The sequence below is a fragment of the Chiroxiphia lanceolata genome, chromosome 1 (assembly GCF_009829145.1).
Source record: "Chiroxiphia lanceolata isolate bChiLan1 chromosome 1, bChiLan1.pri, whole genome shotgun sequence".
Classification (NCBI taxonomy): domain Eukaryota; kingdom Metazoa; phylum Chordata; class Aves; order Passeriformes; family Pipridae; genus Chiroxiphia; species Chiroxiphia lanceolata.
Window position 1 is genome coordinate 147,828,096 of NC_045637.1, and position 22,089 is coordinate 147,850,184.

At 40.5% G+C, this 22,089-nt stretch overlaps 1 protein-coding gene across 1 annotated transcript in view; it reads left to right on the plus strand.

The window, feature by feature from the left end:
- The window catches only part of CNPY1 (canopy FGF signaling regulator 1), a 58,199-nt gene extending 47,352 nt beyond the window's left edge, over positions 1–10,847 (plus strand). Inside the window, 3 exon segments of the mRNA XM_032690466.1 lie at positions 8,540–8,698; positions 10,431–10,527; positions 10,837–10,847. Coding sequence (XP_032546357.1) covers positions 8,540–8,698; positions 10,431–10,527; positions 10,837–10,847 — 267 coding nt within the window.
- Positions 10,848–22,089: the final 11,242 nt, after the last annotated feature.

Sequence of the window (22,089 nt, forward strand, 5' to 3'; positions counted from 1 at the left end):
GTCAATTGTTCTTCTCTGTGCAGAGCTCACCTGGATCACCTCTGTTCTTGATCCACCATTCAGACAGACTTAAACTGCTCTTAGACACCCTTTCTTAGGATGGGCACACTCATAGTGATTTTGTGCTACAGAATTGGAGTGAGGCTCTTCTGGATCTTCTGCATCCAGTGCACTTAGATAACCTCTATAAGCATGATCTAAATATTTAAGCACACATGCATATATGATACATATAGTGAAGCATATAAATATACACTTCTGTCCCACTAAAGTCAAAGGATCAATGCTTTGAAGCGTTGACTGTAAGTATAGAATAACATGAGTCTGTGAAATGTTTTGAAACACACCTCAAATGGACAGTAGTACCTTGTGACACAGAAATATCTTTGAAGTAAACCTCCTGCTTACTTCTTTTATCTTGGACATGCAAAAGCAGCGCAGCCACTGACAGCTTTATTAAGAAATAAAAAAGAAATTACGTAAAGTGATAAGATGTGATAAGAAGACATGGTAGCCCAGCCCAGGCTGCGTTTCTTTTGTAAGTTTTTTTCTTTCTGTCTGCTAATTTATGATTCTCTCCTCAAAAGTCTTGTGTCACTCGGCTGGGGTGGCTTAACAGAGTTTTCTCAGGTGGTGAAAGGGTGTATTGCTTTCTGTCCAGAGATAGGAAGGGGAAAAAAATCTGTTGCTCTTGACTAAGGACAGGTAATGTCACCTGAAGCTTCCGCCCCCAAGGACTGTGTGATGTACTTCATCATTCCCTGTACATGTGGGAAGGTGCACATGAGACCTCGAGAACAGAAATGGGACCTTGAAAACAGAAATGGCCCCTGCTGTAGTGGAGGGCTCAGTAAATGGGGCCATAAGAAGTGGCCCTTGTGCCAGAGTCAGGGATATGTAAGGTGCTTCAGGCACAAGTGGAGTGAGTGAGGATGGAGTAGTCAGAGGAGACACAACATCCACCCTCTAAGGCAAAATGGAGACTCTAGCCTGGGCAGTATCCATGCTCCTATTGTCACATTAGAGGCTATTTTAGGTGAAAATGTAACTGCATTAGCTGAGTCCCCAAGCAAAGAGAATAGCCAAAAGTATATAGGAACTATCATTTACATGGAGGCCTGTTTTTCCAACCCCTTGTATTCACCGAGGGGTGAGTGTGGGCACCAGAGGACAACCAGAGATAAGCAGTGTGCAGTCACTGTACAGCTGGTGGCTCCAGCTCTGGGGTAAACTGGAATAGCATTCACCAATCCACATCCCTGCTGATGCTGGGGAGACACAGACCAGCTTAAACCTACCTCAACCTCAATCACTGCTGTGATAGTGAGGGCAAAAAACAGGGATTTCAGTTGAAATCTAAGCAGGAGCCTAGGTTAACTGTAACTCGAAGTCATGGCCAGATGGTTACCATCCAGCAGAGGAATAATGAAGGTATTAAGGTTAATTTAACAGGCTTAAGTCTATAGGTGGTCTCAGAGAGCTGCAGCCAAGTAGCTGAAACCTGCCACCCTTTACTTGCCCTGGGAGCGTGCAAGAAGCAGCAGTGGATGGAGGCTCGTGTGATACTCCCAGTGCAGGTTTAGTGCTGTGGAGGATGTGGAGGATTTCCCCAGGGAGCAGGGGGGGAGGTTGAAGACCTGCCATTCTGAGCAGAGAGTACAGGCAGAGAAGGACAGAGGAGTTTAAGGAACTCTGAGCTTTTAGCTATGAAAATCTATGAAGCATAGAAATTGTCCACAGATTAGAAAATTTTATCTACTGTCATGTATAAGACTAGTTAAAAATTTCCAGTGGGGTTTCCATTTATCAGTGTTATTTCCAGCGCTCCAGTCTCAGCCTGTCCCCTGACAGACGTGTTGCTGCTTTAAAATTACAACTTTAATAGACCAGTGAGAAGAACTTGCTGTTTTATTCTGAACACCAGGGAGCAGGAACCCTTCTGACTCACCCACTCTCAGGGATGGAAAAAGAGGTTCGGGAAGTCCATGGTGTCATCCCCAGGGATGAGGTGGCCTAGCAGGTATCGTCAGGGGATACCTAAGGGGAGCGTCACCCCTTAGCTGGGAATCAGTGGCTCTAGGGATGCAGTTACTCAACTCAGATCTGTATCCTGTGGGAATCCCAGCAAGCCAGCACTTCATCTTTGCTCTCTTTCCCTCAATGAAATTCCATGGCATACTCTCCAGCACCAAGACCTCCCGAGACTGGGTGAAGTCCATCCATGCACTCCAAAAAGGGGTGTTCACCTCCAGCCTGACCTGCTCAGCGCTTCACCTCACAGACCTTCCCAGTTGTTCCCTCCAAGGAGCTGACCCAAGCCCAAGCCCAAGCCCAGCAGCATGGACAGCTGTATTTCAGTGCCTGAAATGGTGCCTGTTGAGTTTGTTAGCCCACATGTGGCCAATGGGATCTGAACACTTAAACTTCTTCCAGCACAATAGATTATCAAACTTAATTTTATTGCATATTTTCTTTCCTTTGCTGAGTACTCATATATGCCGAGTCACATACATGAGTTGTTCCCAAGTTCTCTGTCCAGTCAACCTTTCCTGACAATATCCAGCATCCCTTGCAGGCATCCCTTCCTTAGGAGAGCTCAATTCGCCTGAGGAAGGGGTGGGGAGGATGATCAAAGCACATGGGTTCCTCCTCAGGTTCTTTTTGCTTCCTGAGTTTATCCAGTCAGCATTTGAGTGCATTTGAGTCCACGCTGCAGAGCAAGGGAGAAATAGAGCCCTTTGTTTGCTTGTTTCTAAAGCACCTTACTTCTAATTAACAGAGTGATTTAATTAACATTAGGCAGAATCTGCCTGGTTTTGTTCCCTTAAGGGATAAGGGGAGGATAGCAGGCAAGGCAAACAGGTAACATCCTCTTCTGACACTAATTCTCCAGGGCACGGTCCTGATTTCTGAAGGCTGCTCCAGGCTATTTCCTTCAGACGCTTTGAATCTAAGGAAGAAATAAAAAACAGAGTGTGAATAAAGTTCACATTTGGGGAGAAAGGTTGGCTTTGACTGACTATTTGTTTCCTCAAATGGTGGTGGGAAGCAGAGGCAGTTTCTGAGAGATCACAAACAACTTTTGCACAGCTTAGAGCAGAACTCGGAAAAACAAACTTGGTGATTTTTGTTTTTCTTTAATTTCAACTGATAATGATTGTACAATGTTATTCTTTTCTGCTGTGCTGAGATCCTCATTATTCAGAGGAATAAACAATTGCTGCTGCAGATTTTAAGTGTATGGATCAGAGAAGTGATAATGGACAGCTACTGGTACCAGTTAGGTGTCCACCCAGACCTGGGTATGACGGATTTATAATATGCTATGCAAAGCAAGATAAGTTTATGATATATTCACAGCAATATATTCATTGCCTTTGTTAAGTGTGGGTTTGTCAGATTTTTGGCATTACAGAGAGCATCTCTGTGAAGCACAGGGCCAGAAGTATTTCGGTATGGCAGAGAGAAATGAAACATTTCATAGGTAGCTTCAGCCTGGCTGCATTTTGGGTTGTCTTCTGCCTCCCCTCTCCAGCGGGCTGTCAGGGCACTTACTGTGATCATGCTTCGTTTTTGTTTGGTTAAATCTACTGCTTTAATCAGCACTTCTGATTTTTTCCTGATGTGTTGCTACTGATTCTTGTTGGTAGGGGGGAAAAAGATGCCCTTCTCTGAATGCGACACTAGAGCAAAATATCCTGTCTTTATTATTTTCAATTAATATTAAGACTGAATAACGCAGCTTTGGCACAGTCTAAAGTGCGAACAAGGCGAATTAGATGAGAGATTACGCATTTTTGGCATTCTGGCATTAGCTAAAATAATTTAAGCTTTGTCTTTGGTGGTGGTCTTAAAGCAAGTGGAATGTGAAGGTGGAATTCGGGACCAGCTCCAGCATACCCTGGTGTGAATTTCTTTCTTTAGAAGAGAGTGTTTAATTCCACATATTAACATGTTGGGCTATTTTAGAAAAGTGAAGTTACGCTGATTAGTTACACTACAGAAGCTAAAGTATGTACATCTGCTTGAAGCAGGCATTTAATGGCAGGAATAATGGCTAACTTTGCTCATGTAACATTTCACTTTAAACATCTTGAGATGCACATAACTGGTGCTACAGCTGGGAGAGGGTTTTTTTCAATTTATTTTTATTTTCTTTTAAATAAGCAGAATTCAAATAGTTTATTTTTTAAGTTACTTCCTCCCCTCAGATTACAGGAATTTCACCTCCTTCCTTGCTACAAGAATTTAATCCCTTTCTTGCCAAAATGAACTGTCCTTCTCCTAAAATAAAACTATGATGAATGGGGCTAGAAAGGTAAATTCTTAAACTTTTTTCAAATGTGCTGTTACACAACAAAGTTCCCGGTATTGATTAAACCCAGGTGGTCTGCTCACCCAGCAAACAGATATTTTACAAAGCTTTATTATGCCTCATTAGAATTCAGTCCTTTAGAAGATTTCTAATTATATTGTCTAATAAAACTAAACCTTCGAAGCTATTTGCATATTATATGAAGAAATCTCATACAACAAACTCACAGTGGATTCAATTAACATAATAGCTAATTATATATCCCATCAGCCTTTAGAGTAGCTCGGCATTCATGTTGCTCCTGTTTTAGCCTAGAGCAAAGGAGGTTTGAATTTTCACTTCTAAATATTGACTTTTAACTAATATCAAAAATGATTTGAACACTTTTGTGGATGAAAAGATAATGATTAAACTACATGAAACATTTTAAAAGACTTGTTTCCAAGTCGTTGAAACAATTCCTATTTAAACCTAAAGCTTTCCATATTATCCATTCTGAGTCTGTCCATAATTTTTATTAAAAAAAAGACCAGATAGGTCTAATTATTTTGACAAATGTTTGATTGACAGCTTGGTTATTTTGAAACTGCCTACTTCCTGCACTTACATTGTGTATATTTTTCATTGCATTTTGTAATGCAATTGTATTCTTGGCCAGTTGTATCTATCAAGTAAGAAATTTAGGACTAGATTAACAGAGACATAGTAATGAACAGGCATTTGAGCACCCTATAATTGACTGTTATTAAGGTGTTGTCACAGTGGTCTGTAATGAATTCTCTTGTTTTCTTTTGAAATTGGATGAGATATTCTGGGGGGGAAAAAAGTAAAAAAAACTCGCCACAGCACAAAAACAAATGCAAAAGTTTCCTTAAACCTTAAAAAAAAAAAAACAACCAAAAAAACTCCCCAAAGAAATAAAGCCCTCTTTTTTTTTTTTCCTTTTTAAAGATTTCAAATGATTTGAAGGTGCTTCCAATTTTGAAACGCTCAGTAGAAAAGCAGGGAAGGAAGGAGCAAATTTTGTGACTTATTTGAAAACTTAAAAAAAAAAATTCTGTATCCATCAACTTCCTCGTCAAATGTAATGAAAAACTTGCTGGATATCATATTTATGTTTTTACGCAAGATAGAAGATAAAGTTTGTTGCTGAGTAAATGGTTTTCTCCCATTACAATGATGGCTGCCTTTTCATTCATATTTTAATGAGGTTAGTATCTCTGAGACAGCTTTTTCGGGGTGGAGGCCCATGTCTCCGGTACAATTACAATAGGAGTTGCTTTATTGACAAGTACTATTCAAAATCTTCACAGTATAGAAAGAAAGGCTTTAGTTTTCCACCACTTGTCCAAATACTTATTCCTCTCTTACTATTAAAACACTTTCAGAAAGAGCACTCTCAACTGCCTGGAGCCCTGCACACCGGGCAGAGCACAGCTCAGCACAAAAATACTTCGCTTAAATTCAAGTTACATTTATTTCTGCAAAGATTTCCCTCATCAAAACCCAACAAATAGACACAAAAAATTAATAGACTGCCCTGGCAGTTTCTGCATCCATAGGTTTACAAGAAACATGCTCAGATAATGGTAGTTTCCACCTGAAGTGTGAGTCTGACTCCAACCAAATGAGGGAAGGCAAAGTTATGCAAAGATTGAGGATCCAATATATCTTTTATTAGACAGAAACAAAAAACGAGTAAATCCAACTATTGGCAAGTTAAGCTCTTGTATTTTTATTCATCTTCTCTATATATATCCTATCTCTCCAATATTTTTCATTACATTTTCAGGGAGTAGAACCCAAATCTAAATATGATGCTAAATATAAGCCTGAATCCCATCACATATGTGCCAGTACGTGCACAGAAACTTACTTGTGCCTCCAAAAGAAAGCACACTCAGCAAAACCCTTTCTGTAAATTTGTGGGGATTGTCACATAAGTTTTCAGGGTTCATTCTTGTTTTCAGATGTTGGATATGTTTTCTTCCAGGTCAGTCCTTGGTTGTGCTGCACCTGATAATGTTCAGGAGATGTGACTACCTGTGTTTGTGTAGGGTACCCTGCAGCATCCATGGGCTTTGACTCAGCCACACTCAGTGCTTTTCTGACCAGCCAGGAAGCTGCAGGGGATATGACTACACACCTGAATATTGGTTGGAGTACAGACATGAAAAAAAATTATTTTTTTTTTCCAGAATTTGCAGAGTAAAACCCTTCTGCTGATGACACAGAATATCTCTATGTGAAAAGAAATGCAGACATGAAAAGTGGCTTTCCCCCTCAACTAATTTAAGTTACTGTCCTGGGTGCAGCTTAGAAGGGGAACGAAATTTAGTGCAACTTATTGTTATAGCAGTCATTGCAAAAAAAGAAAATCCCACCCGAAACAACACTGACCTCAATAGAAGTGATGCCAGGGTAGGAATTAGACTGTATGGTCGAATCTCACCTTCTGTCATAAGGGCTGTAAAACCTTCCTCCCACGTTCACAGGTTTTTTTATTTTCTGCCTTCAGAAACTGCCACGTATTTCTTGGTTTTCTGGGGGAAAGTGTTCGCTCTGTACCTGAGCTGCCAGAGACTCTGCACTCTCTGTCCTGGTGGGAGGAAGAAGCATCAGAGTTTGGAGCACAAGTTTCAAACACCACAAGTTTCTGCCACCACCTTCTGCCACCACTACGTATTTTTTCAGTTTGTGAGACACTGTGTTTTCTTGAAAAAAAAAAATAAATTTGCATCCCAGTAGATGAGACAGAATTTTAATAACAAAATGTGGGGTTTGTATGAGACTGTCTTTCCTGTAAAATAAGTCATGCTGCCCTACAAACAGGATTGGGAGCAAAAAGGCGCCGTCGTTTTATTATATTTTTTGTCCTCTTTTTTTTACTAGGCACTTTTTTGTGTTTCCCAGACTTTTTTTTTTCTTTTTTTTTTTAGTCACTTTTTTGCTCTTCCCAGGTTTCATAAAAAGCAGATTCCCCATCCGTATGTGACCGGGGGAGGGAGAGATTTCATAATGGGCCCTGGTGCAAGAAGAAGACGAAGGGGGACAGAGAGGGAAAAAAAAACCCTCTAAGCTTTAATTTTAATTCTCCTGCCTTTATTTATCTGATTTGTGGCCAGATGGTGGTGAAGCAAGGCAACCCCTTTGTGCAAATGAAGCCCACATGTGAAAGTCCTTCTGTAATGTAATCATTGAGACCGGAAGGGTTCATACTGTGTCTGAAAAGAGACAATGGAGCCGGGATATATCAACATCGCCGAAATCGAGTTCATTTGCGATGCAGGCCCTTTGACTATGGTTGTCATGAAAACTTCCTACTTTGATCAGCAGAGGGTGGAGAGAAAAAGAAGAAGAAGAAAAAAAAAAAAAAAGAAGTCTTCTAAAGGGGCAGGGATGCAGCGCGGGTGTTTGCTGTGCACTTGGCTCCGGTTCACGCCCCTTTCCGGAAGACGCAACAGGGAGAGGAGCATCTTGCACCTTGACCTGTCTAGACAGGGCGCGAAGTTTGGGGGGTTTTTTTTTGTCCCCGTTTCCAAGGGCGAGGGTTGCTCTTTGACCCCCACCACCAGCGGTGGTGGCTCTCAGGGCGTAGGTAGTGGACAGAGGTTTCCTACTGAATTCTCGCCGCGGCCGGGAGGGAAGGGGATGGACAAAGACACGGACCAGCTGTTCGGAAATAAAGCTGAAATAGTAGAACCTGGGAGAAGCTAGGTTTTGTAAGCTATTATTTTCTGCACAAAACCCCTGGGAGGTATTAAACAGCTGCATCTGAGCTGGCGAGCAGCGGCTAAAAGGCAGAGCAACAACTGAGAGCCCGGGACTTTTGCAAACTCCGCTTCAACCAGAGAAACAAGTGGCTGGAGCGCCAAGGGCTTTCATGGCCCGAAACATCCGCCGCCGCCGGCCGTGTCCCTTCGCCACGGTCTCTTCGGGCTGCCGGGAGGTTCCAAACTGGGAGGCTGGCTTCTGGAGGAGGGCGAGAGGCGCGAGGGGCGCGGTGGGTGTGAGCCGGAAGGGTCGGCGCAGGTTCTCCAGGGCCACCTTAGCTGGAGCTGACGTTTTTAATTACGTGTGTAATGTAATGTGTCAACGGTTCTGCATAGCGAGAGGGATGTTCTTTTTTTTCTCTTTCCGCGATCTAACTGGGCATTATCTGTATGAAGTGTGGGTTTTTTGGTGATATAATAAGCAAAAAAAATCAATTTCTTCCTCCATGAGGTTCCTTTAGCTAAGTCAGAGAGCAACTTAACAGAGTTGTTGGGACAGAAAAGGAGATGGGATAGATTTGCTCCTAGGCGAGGGGAGAAAAATCTATGCAGATTATAAAAAAAAAAAAGCAGTGTTTAATCTGATGCTTACAAACCTTTGAAATTTGGGGTAGGCCAACATAACGAATGAGTAACCTTTTATTTTCCAGCCAAAGCTGTGTCAGTGTGCCCATCCTTTCTCGTCACTAGCAAATTCATGCAGATCGTGCCTTGTTTTATGATTCTTGCCATATTTTAACATACTCCACACTGGTTCCTCACAAAAACCGGCTGAGTATTTGGTGATAACACTGCATTTTGTCAGATGCTTTATAACGTTATTTAGAAATGTATTTGGATCTATTTGGGGCTTCATAAATATGAATAAAGCATTTACAAAAGGCACTTGCAGAAGTAACCCACGGATTAGACCAACTGCTTTATACGTTACAGATTTCCTAAACTTCAACAGTTCAAAACTACAATTTACTCATGGATTTTTTCTAAGTGATTAAATATAAATCAGTATTTCCCAGAAAAAAAATATCTCCGCTGATTTATGTGCAGGAAATAAGGGATTGTACTAGTGGCTAAAATCCAGATTGCTAACTGGAGTTTCAAATATTTATGGACAAATTAGGGGAGGAGGGGAGGGATGTCATCCTTTTTTTTTTCCTTAGGCCTTGTGGCATAGGGATGGGTTTTCTCAGCTAATTCTACTAAAAACATCGAGATGCTCTGCCTGGCTTTGTGCCAGAGCCTTCATATACACATATATCTATATTTATATATATTTTTTTAATGCTTTTGGGGTCTTTTTATTTTTTTAACTCTTGTGAAAATTGTGTAAAAAAAAAAAAGAGGACTTACAAAAAACCCAGGGGGTTGTGCTGGCCCTGGCCTTTTGAGCAGTTTGGGACTTGAAAGAAGCAGGGGAGTGAGCCAGTGAGGAGCACAGGCACAGCTCTGCCTTGGTCACTGCCAGCTCACGGTTATTGCGTGTCATGGCAGGTATTGCTTTGATTTTTTTTAGTCAAGCACAGCAAAGAGCCTTTCTCTCTCTCTCTCTCTCTCTCTCTCTGTGTATGTGTGTGTGTGTGTACACTGAGCATGACTTCCAGCAAGCAGATTTTATTTCAGTACGGTTTTTCTCCGCCCATGTTAAAGAGCTTCCCCTTGTTTATGGGTTGAAGGCTAGATTTTGGAGACAGGAATTCCCTCTTAATATGCACCCTGACTTCTTACAAGGTGCCAAACACCAGGCTGAGTGGTGTACCCCCTTGGACCTGCACTCACCTACCCTTCATGGGGGGGGGGGGGTAGAGACCCATTTTGTGGCACCGAGGTGAATTCTCAGCAGCTCCCTAAATGCCAGGGTGAGGGGGGGCTCAGCAGCTCAATGCTGTCGACTGCTCTTTCTGCACTGAAATCAGAGCTGCATCTGCAAGGCCAGGGACCTGTATTTATTGCACATCGTGACCACTAATATCAGACTACAAAATGGGCTTGTTTTATTTAAATGTTGAGTGCCTCCTCCACGAGTCCATATTGAAAGGGGCGGGGGGTGGGATCGGGTGTCCCCAACCAAGTAAAATGCCTTTTGGAGGGGCTTTCCCCCCCCTCCTCCCCCCCCCCCCAGTCCATGAATGTGTTTTTGAAACAGCAGTGAGGTTGGGCATGAAGTTTAAGTAATTTTTGGTAGCATGAGTTCTTGGGCATTTCCCATTCATCCCCACGCTGTGTAGGGCAGGGAGAGAAGAGCGAGCCGAGGGCTCCTCGCAGCCGCCCTGTTTATTTCTAGCTATTAAAAAAAAAAAAAAAAAAGCACAGTACGAGTATCCTCCTTTTTCTCATCCTTACAGTGGGAAAGTATCGTAGAGGAGTATGAAGATGAAATATTCTCACTTATCGCCCAAGAGGCAGACTATCTAGCTGACAAGCTGTGCAGTGAAAAATCAGGTACTGTGTCTGATGTAACATGTGCTCTCTCTACAGCCGTGTGGGGTTGGGTGTTTTTTTCAAACCCAGCGTACTGCTTTGGAGGAGAAGTGGGCTGTTGTTGAATAAGCAATGACACTACATGGCTTTTAAAGAGAAGAAAAAAAACAAAACAAAACAAAACTCCCCTTTCTTAAAGGCTTTTAATTCTTTTAATTCTTTCGTGCATATTAATGCAGCATAATTTGAGCATCCCAGCTAACGTGGTGTGTTTTCCTCCTGGTGTTACATGATTTTTTGCTCCTTGTGTGTCTGCGCTGTCACTTCCAGGTCAGAAATGAAACTAACCCTCTTGCAACAAAATACAGGCATTTGTTTCTCCTGTTTAACTGCTAATTGCAGCCACTAAGCTGGGCTGTGAGACATGAGAGGACAGGGTTAAAAATGTGTTATTCATTTTTAGATGAACTCTTCATTGCCATCAGACAAGAGTTGTCCTTAGAAGGGCTGGCCAGCCCACTGCCATCACCTGCTAGGGAAAATGTATTTTATAAATGTTTAATGTTTTCTTTCTCTGTAAAATATATAATTCCAAATAAGTAAGGCCTCTTTTCAATCCTGACAAAGTAAGGAAATGCTTCCTTAAGCTTATTTAAGATCTTCCTCCATTCCTCTATTTCTTTCCCTCATTTTTAGTGTTGCTGCTTTTTTTTTTTTAACTTTTGTTTTTATTTCTGAATCTGAAAAGAATATAATGCACTAAGTACTCTAAGATTTTAAATGGGTTATCCTTCCTCAATGTGCTGCCTTTAGTGCAGGAATATGCATGAAAATATCGATCTCTGAATCAACGCTTGTAAATATTGGGGGGGGTGTGTTTGAGATTTAAAGGCTGTAACCATTACTTGGGATGTGATGAACAGGGCTCATAAAAAGTACTAGAAGTTGGAAAAGAAGTTCTTAGAAATAAGTTTGTATACTTTAAAGTGTCAGAGTATTTGTAATACTTATTGAAAACACATAATCTGGAGCACTGGAGAACTCCATCTGTAATGCCACAAAGTTCTCTCTTATAATCTTCCTGGACAAATAATCCCCAGAAAATAAACTTTCCAGAACAAATTTGATTTATTACAGATATTTCTTATTTGTCATCTCTGCCATGATAGAGCTACTCTCAGTTGTGACAGAATAGACACAAGGAGTAGCAAATTATTTAGAAAACAGTGTACTTCCTCCAAAATGGACGACAGGGTTTCTGGTAGTGGGTTTTGCTCAGAAAAACTTTCTGGATATTTTGGAAACAAAACCCAGAGCGGTCTGTGGGATAGTGTAGAAAAATCATCATCTTCCAGAGTGATTTTCTTGGAGAAGAGGAGACAGGGATAAATGCCCTCTCCTCCTCAGGTCCTCTCATAGCAGCCTCGAACCCTTTTGGAGAACAAATTGCAGTTTTGTGCATCTTCAAGAACTCTGTAAAAGTATTTTCTGAAGGCACAGGCAAAATATTGATATCAAAGCCCGCGCTGTTAAAAACTTCTTTTATTATTTTTTTTCATGGATGTGCTCAAAAGCTTTCACCTCCCCGCCTCCCCCTTTAAAATCACATTTTGGGTTTAAAACCCACACTCTGTGCTCATCCAGCCTTCTTACATCAACAAGATAATTTCCTCCCTTCTGGCAGACGAGATTGCTGTAAGTGCACGTTCGCCTCCTTCACACAAATACCCCCCTGCATATGTGCAGGGCTGCTCTTCCTGACTATAAATAGTGGTCCACAGAGGGGAAAGTAGTTTAGTTTTCTTCCTGGCAATTAGCACAGATAAACAAGCTTCCATTTACTAAACAGAAGTATAAGTCCTCAACGTTGCAAATATAGGATGCTTGCAAAAGCGGCAGGAACACTACAGAGAATGCTGAGCTACCCTGGCATGAAAATAAGGACAAGAAATTAATCTGCCATTTGCTGTATCACCCCATTGCCCTTTAAAAAAATGTTAGTATGATAAAGAATAAAGACTAAAAAAAGCCACAGAGAGGTTTTTTTTTTAAAATCTAATTCACTCTACATATAAAGTGGGATGAAAATAAATGTATTAAATTGAATTTAAGATAATGAAAACACGTTATCATAAATTCTGCAGCAGGCAGGAGATGGCAGAGGAGCACAGTAATACCTGACAGAGCAGGAAAGTACCTGCCTATGTTTTTCCAGGGAAAATAAATTCAGACACTGGTGGCGTTGGAAACGGCGAGTCTTCGAATTTGTGTCAGGCTTCACGCCAGCCACGCAGCACTAACATATAACTTACCAAAGCCTCCAACTCACAGAACACAATGAGACTTATATTATTAGGTCTTATCTATCTTACAACGGCAATTTTCATTAATACGTTATATTAAAGCAATATTACACTCTTATCATCCTACTGTAAATTATTGGCTCTTTTTATTCAGAGCTCTGTGTGTTCATTTAGAATGGCATTTTTAACTTTTTTTTTTTTTTTTTTGGCTAAATTATCATACTAAGCGACAGGAACGGTATAGAAAACCTCTCCACAGGCCAGTTGCAGAATTTTATGCTTGTGGATTTCACCATAAAACAGGGGGAGAAAAAAAAACCCAAACCAAGTCAGTGATGTATTCATTTCATTATTATGCTTTTAATTTTGTTTTAAAAGTCTACGTATGTGAACATGGCTCTTTCTTGAGGACTTAATATTGGTGTAATCAAACCCTTTTTATACTGTGCCATGGCAAAATAATAAGCACTGCAGTTTTCTCTCAGCCTACCAACATGACATTAATGAACATCCCATATTATGGTAAGAAAACCCCTTCTCCTCAAGTCCCGTTCAGCGCTTTTCCTTAATTCTAATATCATTGCAGACTTTTTTTTTGTAGCTACCGGAGGTGGATGTTTCTTGTTTGATTAGAAAGTGGGAAACTTCAATAAAGTCTTTTAGCATGATCAAACCGTTTGATATTTACAAGCATAGATCCATTCACTGTCATGTATTCTTTGATCACGCAAAAAGTCTCGGTGCTAGACAGGCAGGCAAAACCTGCTGAGATGCACCTTCAGATCCTCTACTATTTTTACAAGCTTAAAAAAAGTCTGAAAGTTAATTTTCGAGGAGATTACCTTTTTCTTTGTCCCCTCCCTCCCCCAGACAGGCGGTGCCCGTTGCTGGTCAGCCCAGTGGAATAACAGAGATATTTTTTTTTTAATTGGCCTTTAATTTTCTTTGCTGATTGCAATAATTTTCTGTGTGCTCTTTCTGGACTTAGATATATTTTTAGTTGTGATAGTTGGCGCTCAGTGCCATGCCAGCAGCATTTCATTCAGGGTTAAATGGAGTTATGTGAAGGCCAGTAAGAAGCCAGAAACCAGTTAAAGCTTGTGGTAATGTACAGACCAGAGCCAGCTGATTTATAAGTGGAAAATAATTTAACACCACATATTTTATGGGTGCTGAAAGCTACTGTTTAAGTAACACCAGGACTTCTCCTACATGATTTTCTTTTTATGTGCTCACAGCTATAAAATGTTCTGTTCGGTTAAAATCTTCTAGTCCCCATTTTATCTTAAAAGTGACTTATCCCATGTGTTTCTTTATTTAGCTGTTTGCCAAGTTTGACTATAATTTAGGCACCCGATGTTGAGTTATAGAAAAGTGAAACAAAATGCTCTTATTCTGCTGCAAAGAAATCCAGAAGTCTCTTTCTGCACAATTATCACTCAAACTATTGTGTTTTTGCAAACTGATACTTTCTAGGAGGCTCATTCCCAGTGAGAACTACTCTCCTGGAGAGTTTAACAAAGCTAGCAGCTACATCAATTAAAAGCAACTAAAATGTCTGTTATGGGTATGTGCAGAATATTAAACTGCCATTAAACCATTTACCACTTACCTTAACACTCTCTGCAAGATTATAGTTAATAAAGGCAACAAATGGGGTGCAAAGCTGTGGTTAAATGCTGCCACAGCACTCTGGAATTACATATTTTCTCACATTTTTCTCCCCGTGCAACTAGGAAAAAGAACAGTGAAGGCAGAGATTAGCCTTTGCATCCCTGCCCTGCAATAGGATTTATGAGCACAGATTTCCCCAAAACTACAAGGCACTGAAGGGTCCATATCACTGGGGTTTACTAAAGAGCTGGGCTGTGTCACTCCTTGTTTTAAAATATGAAGTTTGATCTAAAAACCCATCAGCAACAAGGTTATACTGGGAAGACAAGGGAAAGTGAATTTAAACACTAACGTAGTCCCCTCTGGAGAGAGAGATGGGATATTTTCTATGTTTATGGGAGTCTTAGGGTTCAGTGTGCTGGGGTCTGTTCTCCAAGGCCGATCCATGGCCAACCCCATCACCAGCAGGTGCCCAAAACCAACACGCAAAACCCACCTGGGCAGCAACAGTTTAACCACGGGAGCTTCGGTGCTTTCCAGGTGGTTTTCTAGCAGCTATTTCTCCATAAACTGTGTTTATGTGACGTAAAAATCATAGGAGAACCCGTCATCGTGGGGCAACTTTTCAGTTCAAATGAGCGATAGTTTTCAGGGCTTTGCAAAAATGCCATCTTGGGTGGGGATGCACGAGTCGTGTCCGTGCCCTGTAAAGGAAGAGTTGGACACTCAATTATTTAAGACATTGGAAGACAGAAATTGAGAATAGATTGCTTCATTCTGTTTTTTAAAAATCCTTCTTAATCTGTTTCAAAGAGCGTATCTAAAAGAGCCTGACTCACTGTCATGGTTATGCCTCACGCTGTTCCTCCTTTCTCATTTGTTGCCCAAAGTTGTTTAACATGCTCTAATTTTCAACTTAACACATCCAGTGGTGGAAGTGCTTCAAGAAGAAAACCTGGTTTTTTCTAGTTTGAAAAATATATTTTTTTTAATTAAAGAAACAGGTACTTTCAGTAAAGTGTTACTGGGCAGGACATCAGTAAATCACAGGGAACTTTTCCTTCCTTAGGTGGCTGAGCAAAGGCTGCTGCTCACAAAGGTTATAGAAAAGATCAGCTCCTGATTTCAGACTGAAGTAAGGTGAAAACACCACTTTTCTCCTTGCCTTATCAATTTTTACCATTGTAACACCTCCTCTTGTTTCTACTTTCAATCTTTAAATGCGCCTGCACTCCTTAGTCTTTTTATTATTATTATTATTATTATTATTATTATTATTATTATCATTATTATTATTATTTTAACTGTTTTTCTGTTACTGATATTTTGACATGAAATGTGCAGAGATTTTGGTGAGAATGTTGAGTTTAACGGGGAATTGGGTATTCTACCTTATTTCTGTGTTTGGGTTTTTATTTACCCCAAGGTATTCGTCTCAGTTGTGTCGATTTTCACAAAATCAACATCTGATTGTCACAGAGTTGGAGTCTTTAAAAACTGAACTTCCCTTTCCAGCAGAAAAAGATTACTAAGACAATTTCAACAAACTTATTATTTTTCCTGTGTATAACAGATGATCTTTTCATCTGTATTTCCAGACCAGAAAGAATTCAGATTTTATAGCTACGAGCTGCAAAGTTTCTGGTGCTGTTGTTGAGATGACGATGGGAAACTTTCTAAATATTTGTCCTTTTAAAGGTGAAATAGCTTAGTGGAATGTATGCAGTTTTCTTAAAACAAGCCATTCCTTTAAAATTTCCATATCAATGTCCTACTGATCCCAATATAAGTGTTCACTCAACCTGAGCACCACTAGTGTAATAATTTTTTTAATTAAAGCTTTCTTGCTGAAGAAATGGCAAAAAACATCAAAATATTCCTGACAGAGCTTATGCCTTTCATCATTGGAGTGAGGTTTTTTTGTCCAAAATATTTACTAATCAGTATAAAATATTTGTTCATAAATCTCACCCAGAGCTGGGATTCGGCTGAGGTTGTTGCTGTGTCCCCAGAAGATAAAGTGGGAGAGTGTCTGCTTCAGGCTCCAATACTCTATGAAATCACTGTTTAAAAGGTCATTAACTACTTAGCCATGGTTTTAAGGTAACAAGATTAGTTCATTCAAAGCAGTAGAATTTTTAGAGTAACAGTAGGCTTTATAACAAAGAAAAAGTTCTGAAAATGCGTAGGTCACCTTTACAGATTGAGTAACCACCGAAGAATATAAAATGATCAGTCATATCATGGAGAAAAAAAAACCCTCTCTGATTAAAAATTTGTTAATAAGTCATAATTTTAAAGTTTATTTAGGTATTTCTACAATATTTCTAAAGTTAAATATTTCAACAATAACACGGTCCATCCCTCAATGTGTGTGTAAACTGTTGGAGCTTCACGAAGCCATTAGAGCAGTGCTGATTTACAACAGTTTAACGTCTGGCCCCCTAAATCTGTTACACAAAGATTTGTTGTCTGGTTTAATGTTTTTAAAAAGACTGAAGCTTTTGCTCAAGGTGGGATATTTGCTGTCATATCTTAGTGACAGACCAATTTTGCAGAATACTTCATCAAAGTTATAATTTGAGTATCGTGGAGCAGCTATGCCATATAAAATGGAAATAATGCCTTTAGTGTTTAAGGAAGACTTTCTTCACTCTTAATCCAATTCAACACCTTCTTTCATGTGTATGTAAACAGAGATTTTTAAAGAAACTTTCAAATATTTGAACTGTTTGTATTTCATTCTGCTTCCAAACAGCCAATTTATGCTGGGATGGGTTCTTCAGTGTGGATACTGAGCTCACCTCATATGCAAAACCTACAGCCAGAGGGCTCTGACTGAAGTCTGAGAGCAGGAAAATATTTCTTATACATTTGCACATAAAACTAAGATATGTGTGTTTCAAACTAATGGGAAAGGTTTGGATTCCAGTCCTATTTCCTTTCTGTGAAATCTGTTGATTTTTGAGTGGTCCTAAAAGATAGATTTGGCTCAAAGTGTGTTTAAAAACCATATATTACCAGATCACATAAAGGGAACACAGGTGCTTGGAATCTGTGCAGCTATGACAAAGTCTACTTTTAATCATATGTTTTTTTCCCCAAAAAATGTAAAAGTATTTTGCCTCTCTCCATCATCTTCTTTTTATCATTCAACATGAAAAACCCATAAAAGTAAGAAAGAAAACTGCTTTTCTGGGAGAACAGCATTGTGCAAATGGCCAACCATTATCAAAAGATTGAAATAAACAAACTTAGATGGCAACAGGGAGTAATTTTGGTTTCTTTTTCTTTCCTTTTTTTTTTAATAGAGGGAACTTTCATGCTTTCTGTAACAGCAACTGGTAAATTATTTCAGGTGGGTAAACTAGAGTTTCCTTCTCTGTCTTTTTTAAAATTTGAGTGCAGTGTTGTGCTTTATTTGAGATGCTCCCAAAATTTATCACAATCATGCTGGAAAGGACCTCCTGAGTAATCTGGCCGGGTTGTTTTACTGAGCATCAAGTCCTCACTGTGCATCCAACCACTGCAGTTGTTGTGGTTTGTGCTGAGAAAACACGATGAGTTGATGGTAGTGAGATACATGTCCCTCAGAAGGAAGGCCTTTCTTTAAACTATAATTTTCACACTTACAGGTTTACAATCTGTCTTTGGATTTTGGAGTGGAAAAACTACCAGAGAATTTTGGTCTCTGTTCCTTTTTGCATCAATGTAAAGATATGGGCCAGACTCACACCTGTATCACCCCAGTCTTATGCTGGTGAAACCTGGGTACAGCTGGAGCGATGCTGTAGTGGACCACATCTGATACATCCTTTCTCCAGCCTTGAGCATCTGTTTTTGGAGTAAATGCTCAGATTGTTTCACTATCATTTTATTGAAGCAGATAATGAGAAGCAAACTTAGTATTTGTGAGGCCCCTTGTGAAGCCAAACTAATCTTGGGTTCAGTAAGATGTGCTCAGTCTAAAAAAGGATTTGTGCTTTTTGTCATCTATGAATTAACAGATAAGGTAAAATGACGTGATCTGATATGATGTATGATGTGACATGACATGAACTGCCTGGGATCCCATCTATCCAGATATTTATGTAGCTGTCCTCAGCTGGTCCCTTTAGTTCCCTCCAAGAAATGAGCATCTCAAAACCTACATGGAAATCCAAGGAAATATATCCTGACTTCAGACCCTCTCTTCTCTCTTTTATGTTTATCTCACCCTACTCTGATGAAGTCAGAGATGTATCCAAAGGCATGATCGAGTCTTTTATCAATGCAACAGAAGTGTAAAGATCATTTCTAAGAAAGGAGGACCGGATCCCTGCCCAGAGCAAGTACCTTTAGTCTATTCACTTGGGATAGAGTTGTCACATTTGACCTGGGGAGACTGGGGTTTTCCAGTTCATGAGGACTGTTAATGTACATTTTTTTAAAACAGTTAATTTCACTTTCCATGCCAAATATACCAGGCAAAGAGCACTTTTCTGGTGACAGATTTTATTGCAAATGTGGCTTATGCTGAATGAGTGGAGGTCAATAAATTCATTTCAATGAGGAACCAAAAATGGATGAAGCAAGATCCTAAACAGCAAGATCAATGCTTTAGCTATGAAGATGAACCCTAAAACATGATTTTTCACTAACTAGTCACATTTTTTATTCATATTTGTCTTTGTGGTCTCACATTAACTTGTATTGTGATAGCTTCATCAAAATACAGTTTTTAGAAATTACATGTTGCTTGTTTCATTGCCATTCTAACAAGCGTTAGAATATTATGAGCCAAATATTAACTTGTATGGTGTTCCTAATACATATTAAGTTTACCAGAAATGAGGAGAGCCAGATACATATTAAATTAAATACTATTAATGGGTCTTACAGCGGAAGCAGGGAGGAATACCTTGTAATTATGGCATACACATCCAAGTGCAGCACACTTTGTTCTGGAGGCTTAAGTAGGTAATTAGCACTGTGGTTATGGAGTTGTGAGTGATCTTAAATTGTTTTGTTCTCTGAAAATGGTCCTTACTCTTGGTGCTGGGGTGGATGCAGTTACCTCTAGAACAAGTCTCTTGGAGTTACCTGCTGGGCAGGAGCACTCCCGCTGCCGGTGGGGTGGAGGTGGCAAAGGGAGACCAGCCAGGGGTGGGAAGGGAGTGAGGAGAGAAATGCTCTTGGGATGCTACTGGGGGCACAGTGTGCATGCGCAACCAACACTTACACCTTATGTTGTCTGAGCAGGGGATTTCTGATGCTGGATGAAAACAAGGAAAGCTTTTAGCAAGGGATGAGTGTGGAAGGTTAGGAAATAAAGGCAAGGTGGAGTTGCTGCACTCGGTAACTTCCACAGAGCCGCGGCTGTGCCGGAGCAGCGCTGCAGCAGCGTATGTCGCTGTAAGAGCGTTGATTAACAGCAGAACTGTGCTTAATTCTATACAGGTTAATACAGAGTCTTTCTTTAGGAGCGCCTCAACAAGGCTGAGAGAGTGAGAGAAACAAGAGTGAGAGAAAAAGAGAGACCAATTCACAAAGCTCATTTAAACTGAGCGAGAAGCTTCAGAAAACAAGAGTGTCTTCGTGCCTTTAACCATATTTACAGACCTGGCTGGTTTAATGGCATTCTGCAATAAATTCCATCGCCTTCGGGAGCAATTGATAAAGGTTCTGGTAACCGCCTGCTCCAATCTACTTTGGGGAATGTTAATAAACCAGTACCCAAGGACTCCTAGGTGTGTGCCGTGGAATAGAGGGAGCTAAATGTCAGCTAATTAAGCAGATCTGAGACCATGAAAGATCTTGTGAGTTAAAAGTTAAATATTAATATCAGTTTCAAACTTTATGAAAAGCTGGCTTAGTGGCAGGGAAGCAGAAGGGATATCTATCCAGCATGTTCGTGACATTTTCTATTTCTAGTTAACCTCGCAGCCACATTCAAAACTAGCTGAAGTTTTCTTAAAGCAAATCTGGAAGAGAAACCAACAAGGAATTATAGCAACCCTTGAGGTGACACAGATATTAATGAAGGAAGAAAGAAAGATATTTGAATATGGCAATGTTTCTTAAACAGTAAAAAAAAAAAAAAAGAAAAAGAAAAAAACCTCTTCCCTGTCATATTAAATGTGACATGAGCAAAAGGTGGGAGTTCAGAAGGGCTTGGTGCTTGGCAGGGCTGTATTTATCTGACTGCCCATGTTGGTCGGTTCTGCAAATTCCTGCAGAAATTTTCAGGGTGCCACTGGTACTCATAAAGAGTGGAAAAGTGAAAGTTGAGCACTGTGCAAACCTGGTCACACAATGACCAGGTTATCTTGAGCTGCTCTGTTTTGTCTTTGAGTTTCATTATACCATTGTTCATCAGGAGCTGTGTTAGAGGGGTGACTCTCAGCCCTGGTTGGGATCAGGATCCCCTGTGCTTGGCCTTGCACAAGCAGCACAGTTAATTCACCCAGAGCTGATGCTCCTGTCATCACACACCTGCTGATGCAGGACCATTGCTCCTTCATTAACACAGGTTGAGAGTGGGCAGAGTTTAAACACTTTTGCCTTGTCAAAGCCAGGTCTTAACCACATGACCATCTCTTCTGGCCTCCACGGGAGTGGTAAATTATTAGAAAGTGTTATCAGGGGACACAAAAGAGTGATTAAAGGCCTGTTTACTGATACCAAAGAAGATGGAGACTCATCTCATTTCCCTGTGTAAGCAGTACCATGATGACTGATGAACATTTCTCCATTGCTTTTAGCTGCATTAGGGGGGTTCTGCCATGCTCAGCTGTGTTGGCCAGAAGCAGGACAGTGTGGTTGTGCTCCCAGACTGCTGTTCATCCCATTTCAGCACACGAAGTAAACTGCAAAATATACTCCATTTCATCCAGGTAGACAGTCCTGACTCTTCTGGAAGAAGATGAAGAATCAGTGTCATTCCTAATCTGTGAAATTCATGATTGATGAATGCAAAGAGAGCACCTGAGCACTCTGCATAAGCCTCTGGGTTCCTTGTGCCTACAAGGCTGATGACAGTACAGAGCCGTGGCTGTGCCTCCTGTGTGGCTTTGGTTATCAATATACTCCACGTGTGTCCTTCCCTCATAATTCCCCCACTACCATTGAATTTCAGAATATAAAACTGAACTGTCTAGGTTTGGTAGCTCATGGTTTCAAATATCTTCCTTTCTTCCAGCTCCTTGAGCTTAGCCCCAGTGCAGGCAGTGGTGCCAGCCCTCAGCTCCCAGCCTGCTGCCTTTCCTAAAGAAGCTTCCCATGCATAATTAAACCCCAACACTCAGCTTGTACTTTAACACTTACCTACCTGGAATGGGCTTTGACTTAAACATCTGTGTCTCCCTGAGCCTTCCTGGCCATGCCTTACATGGAAGCAGAGGCATTTGTGATCACCTGGGGATGGCACAACTTGGGAGAAGGGTAATGATTCCTGAATCCCAGGGAGTGGGAATATGTGAGGGTTTTGTTTGGGTTTTTTTGTTGGTTTTGTTTTTTTTTTTTTTTTACTTTCAAAGACTTAACTTTACCAGGTAAGATCATAAAAGGAATTTCAAGACATTTGTTGTTTTCTGAGCCTGAGACATCTTTCATACAGCCTTTGACTGTGCTCTTCCTCAGAGTAGCCTGAACAAGCCAAAGCACTTTACCAGTGTGAATAAGTATC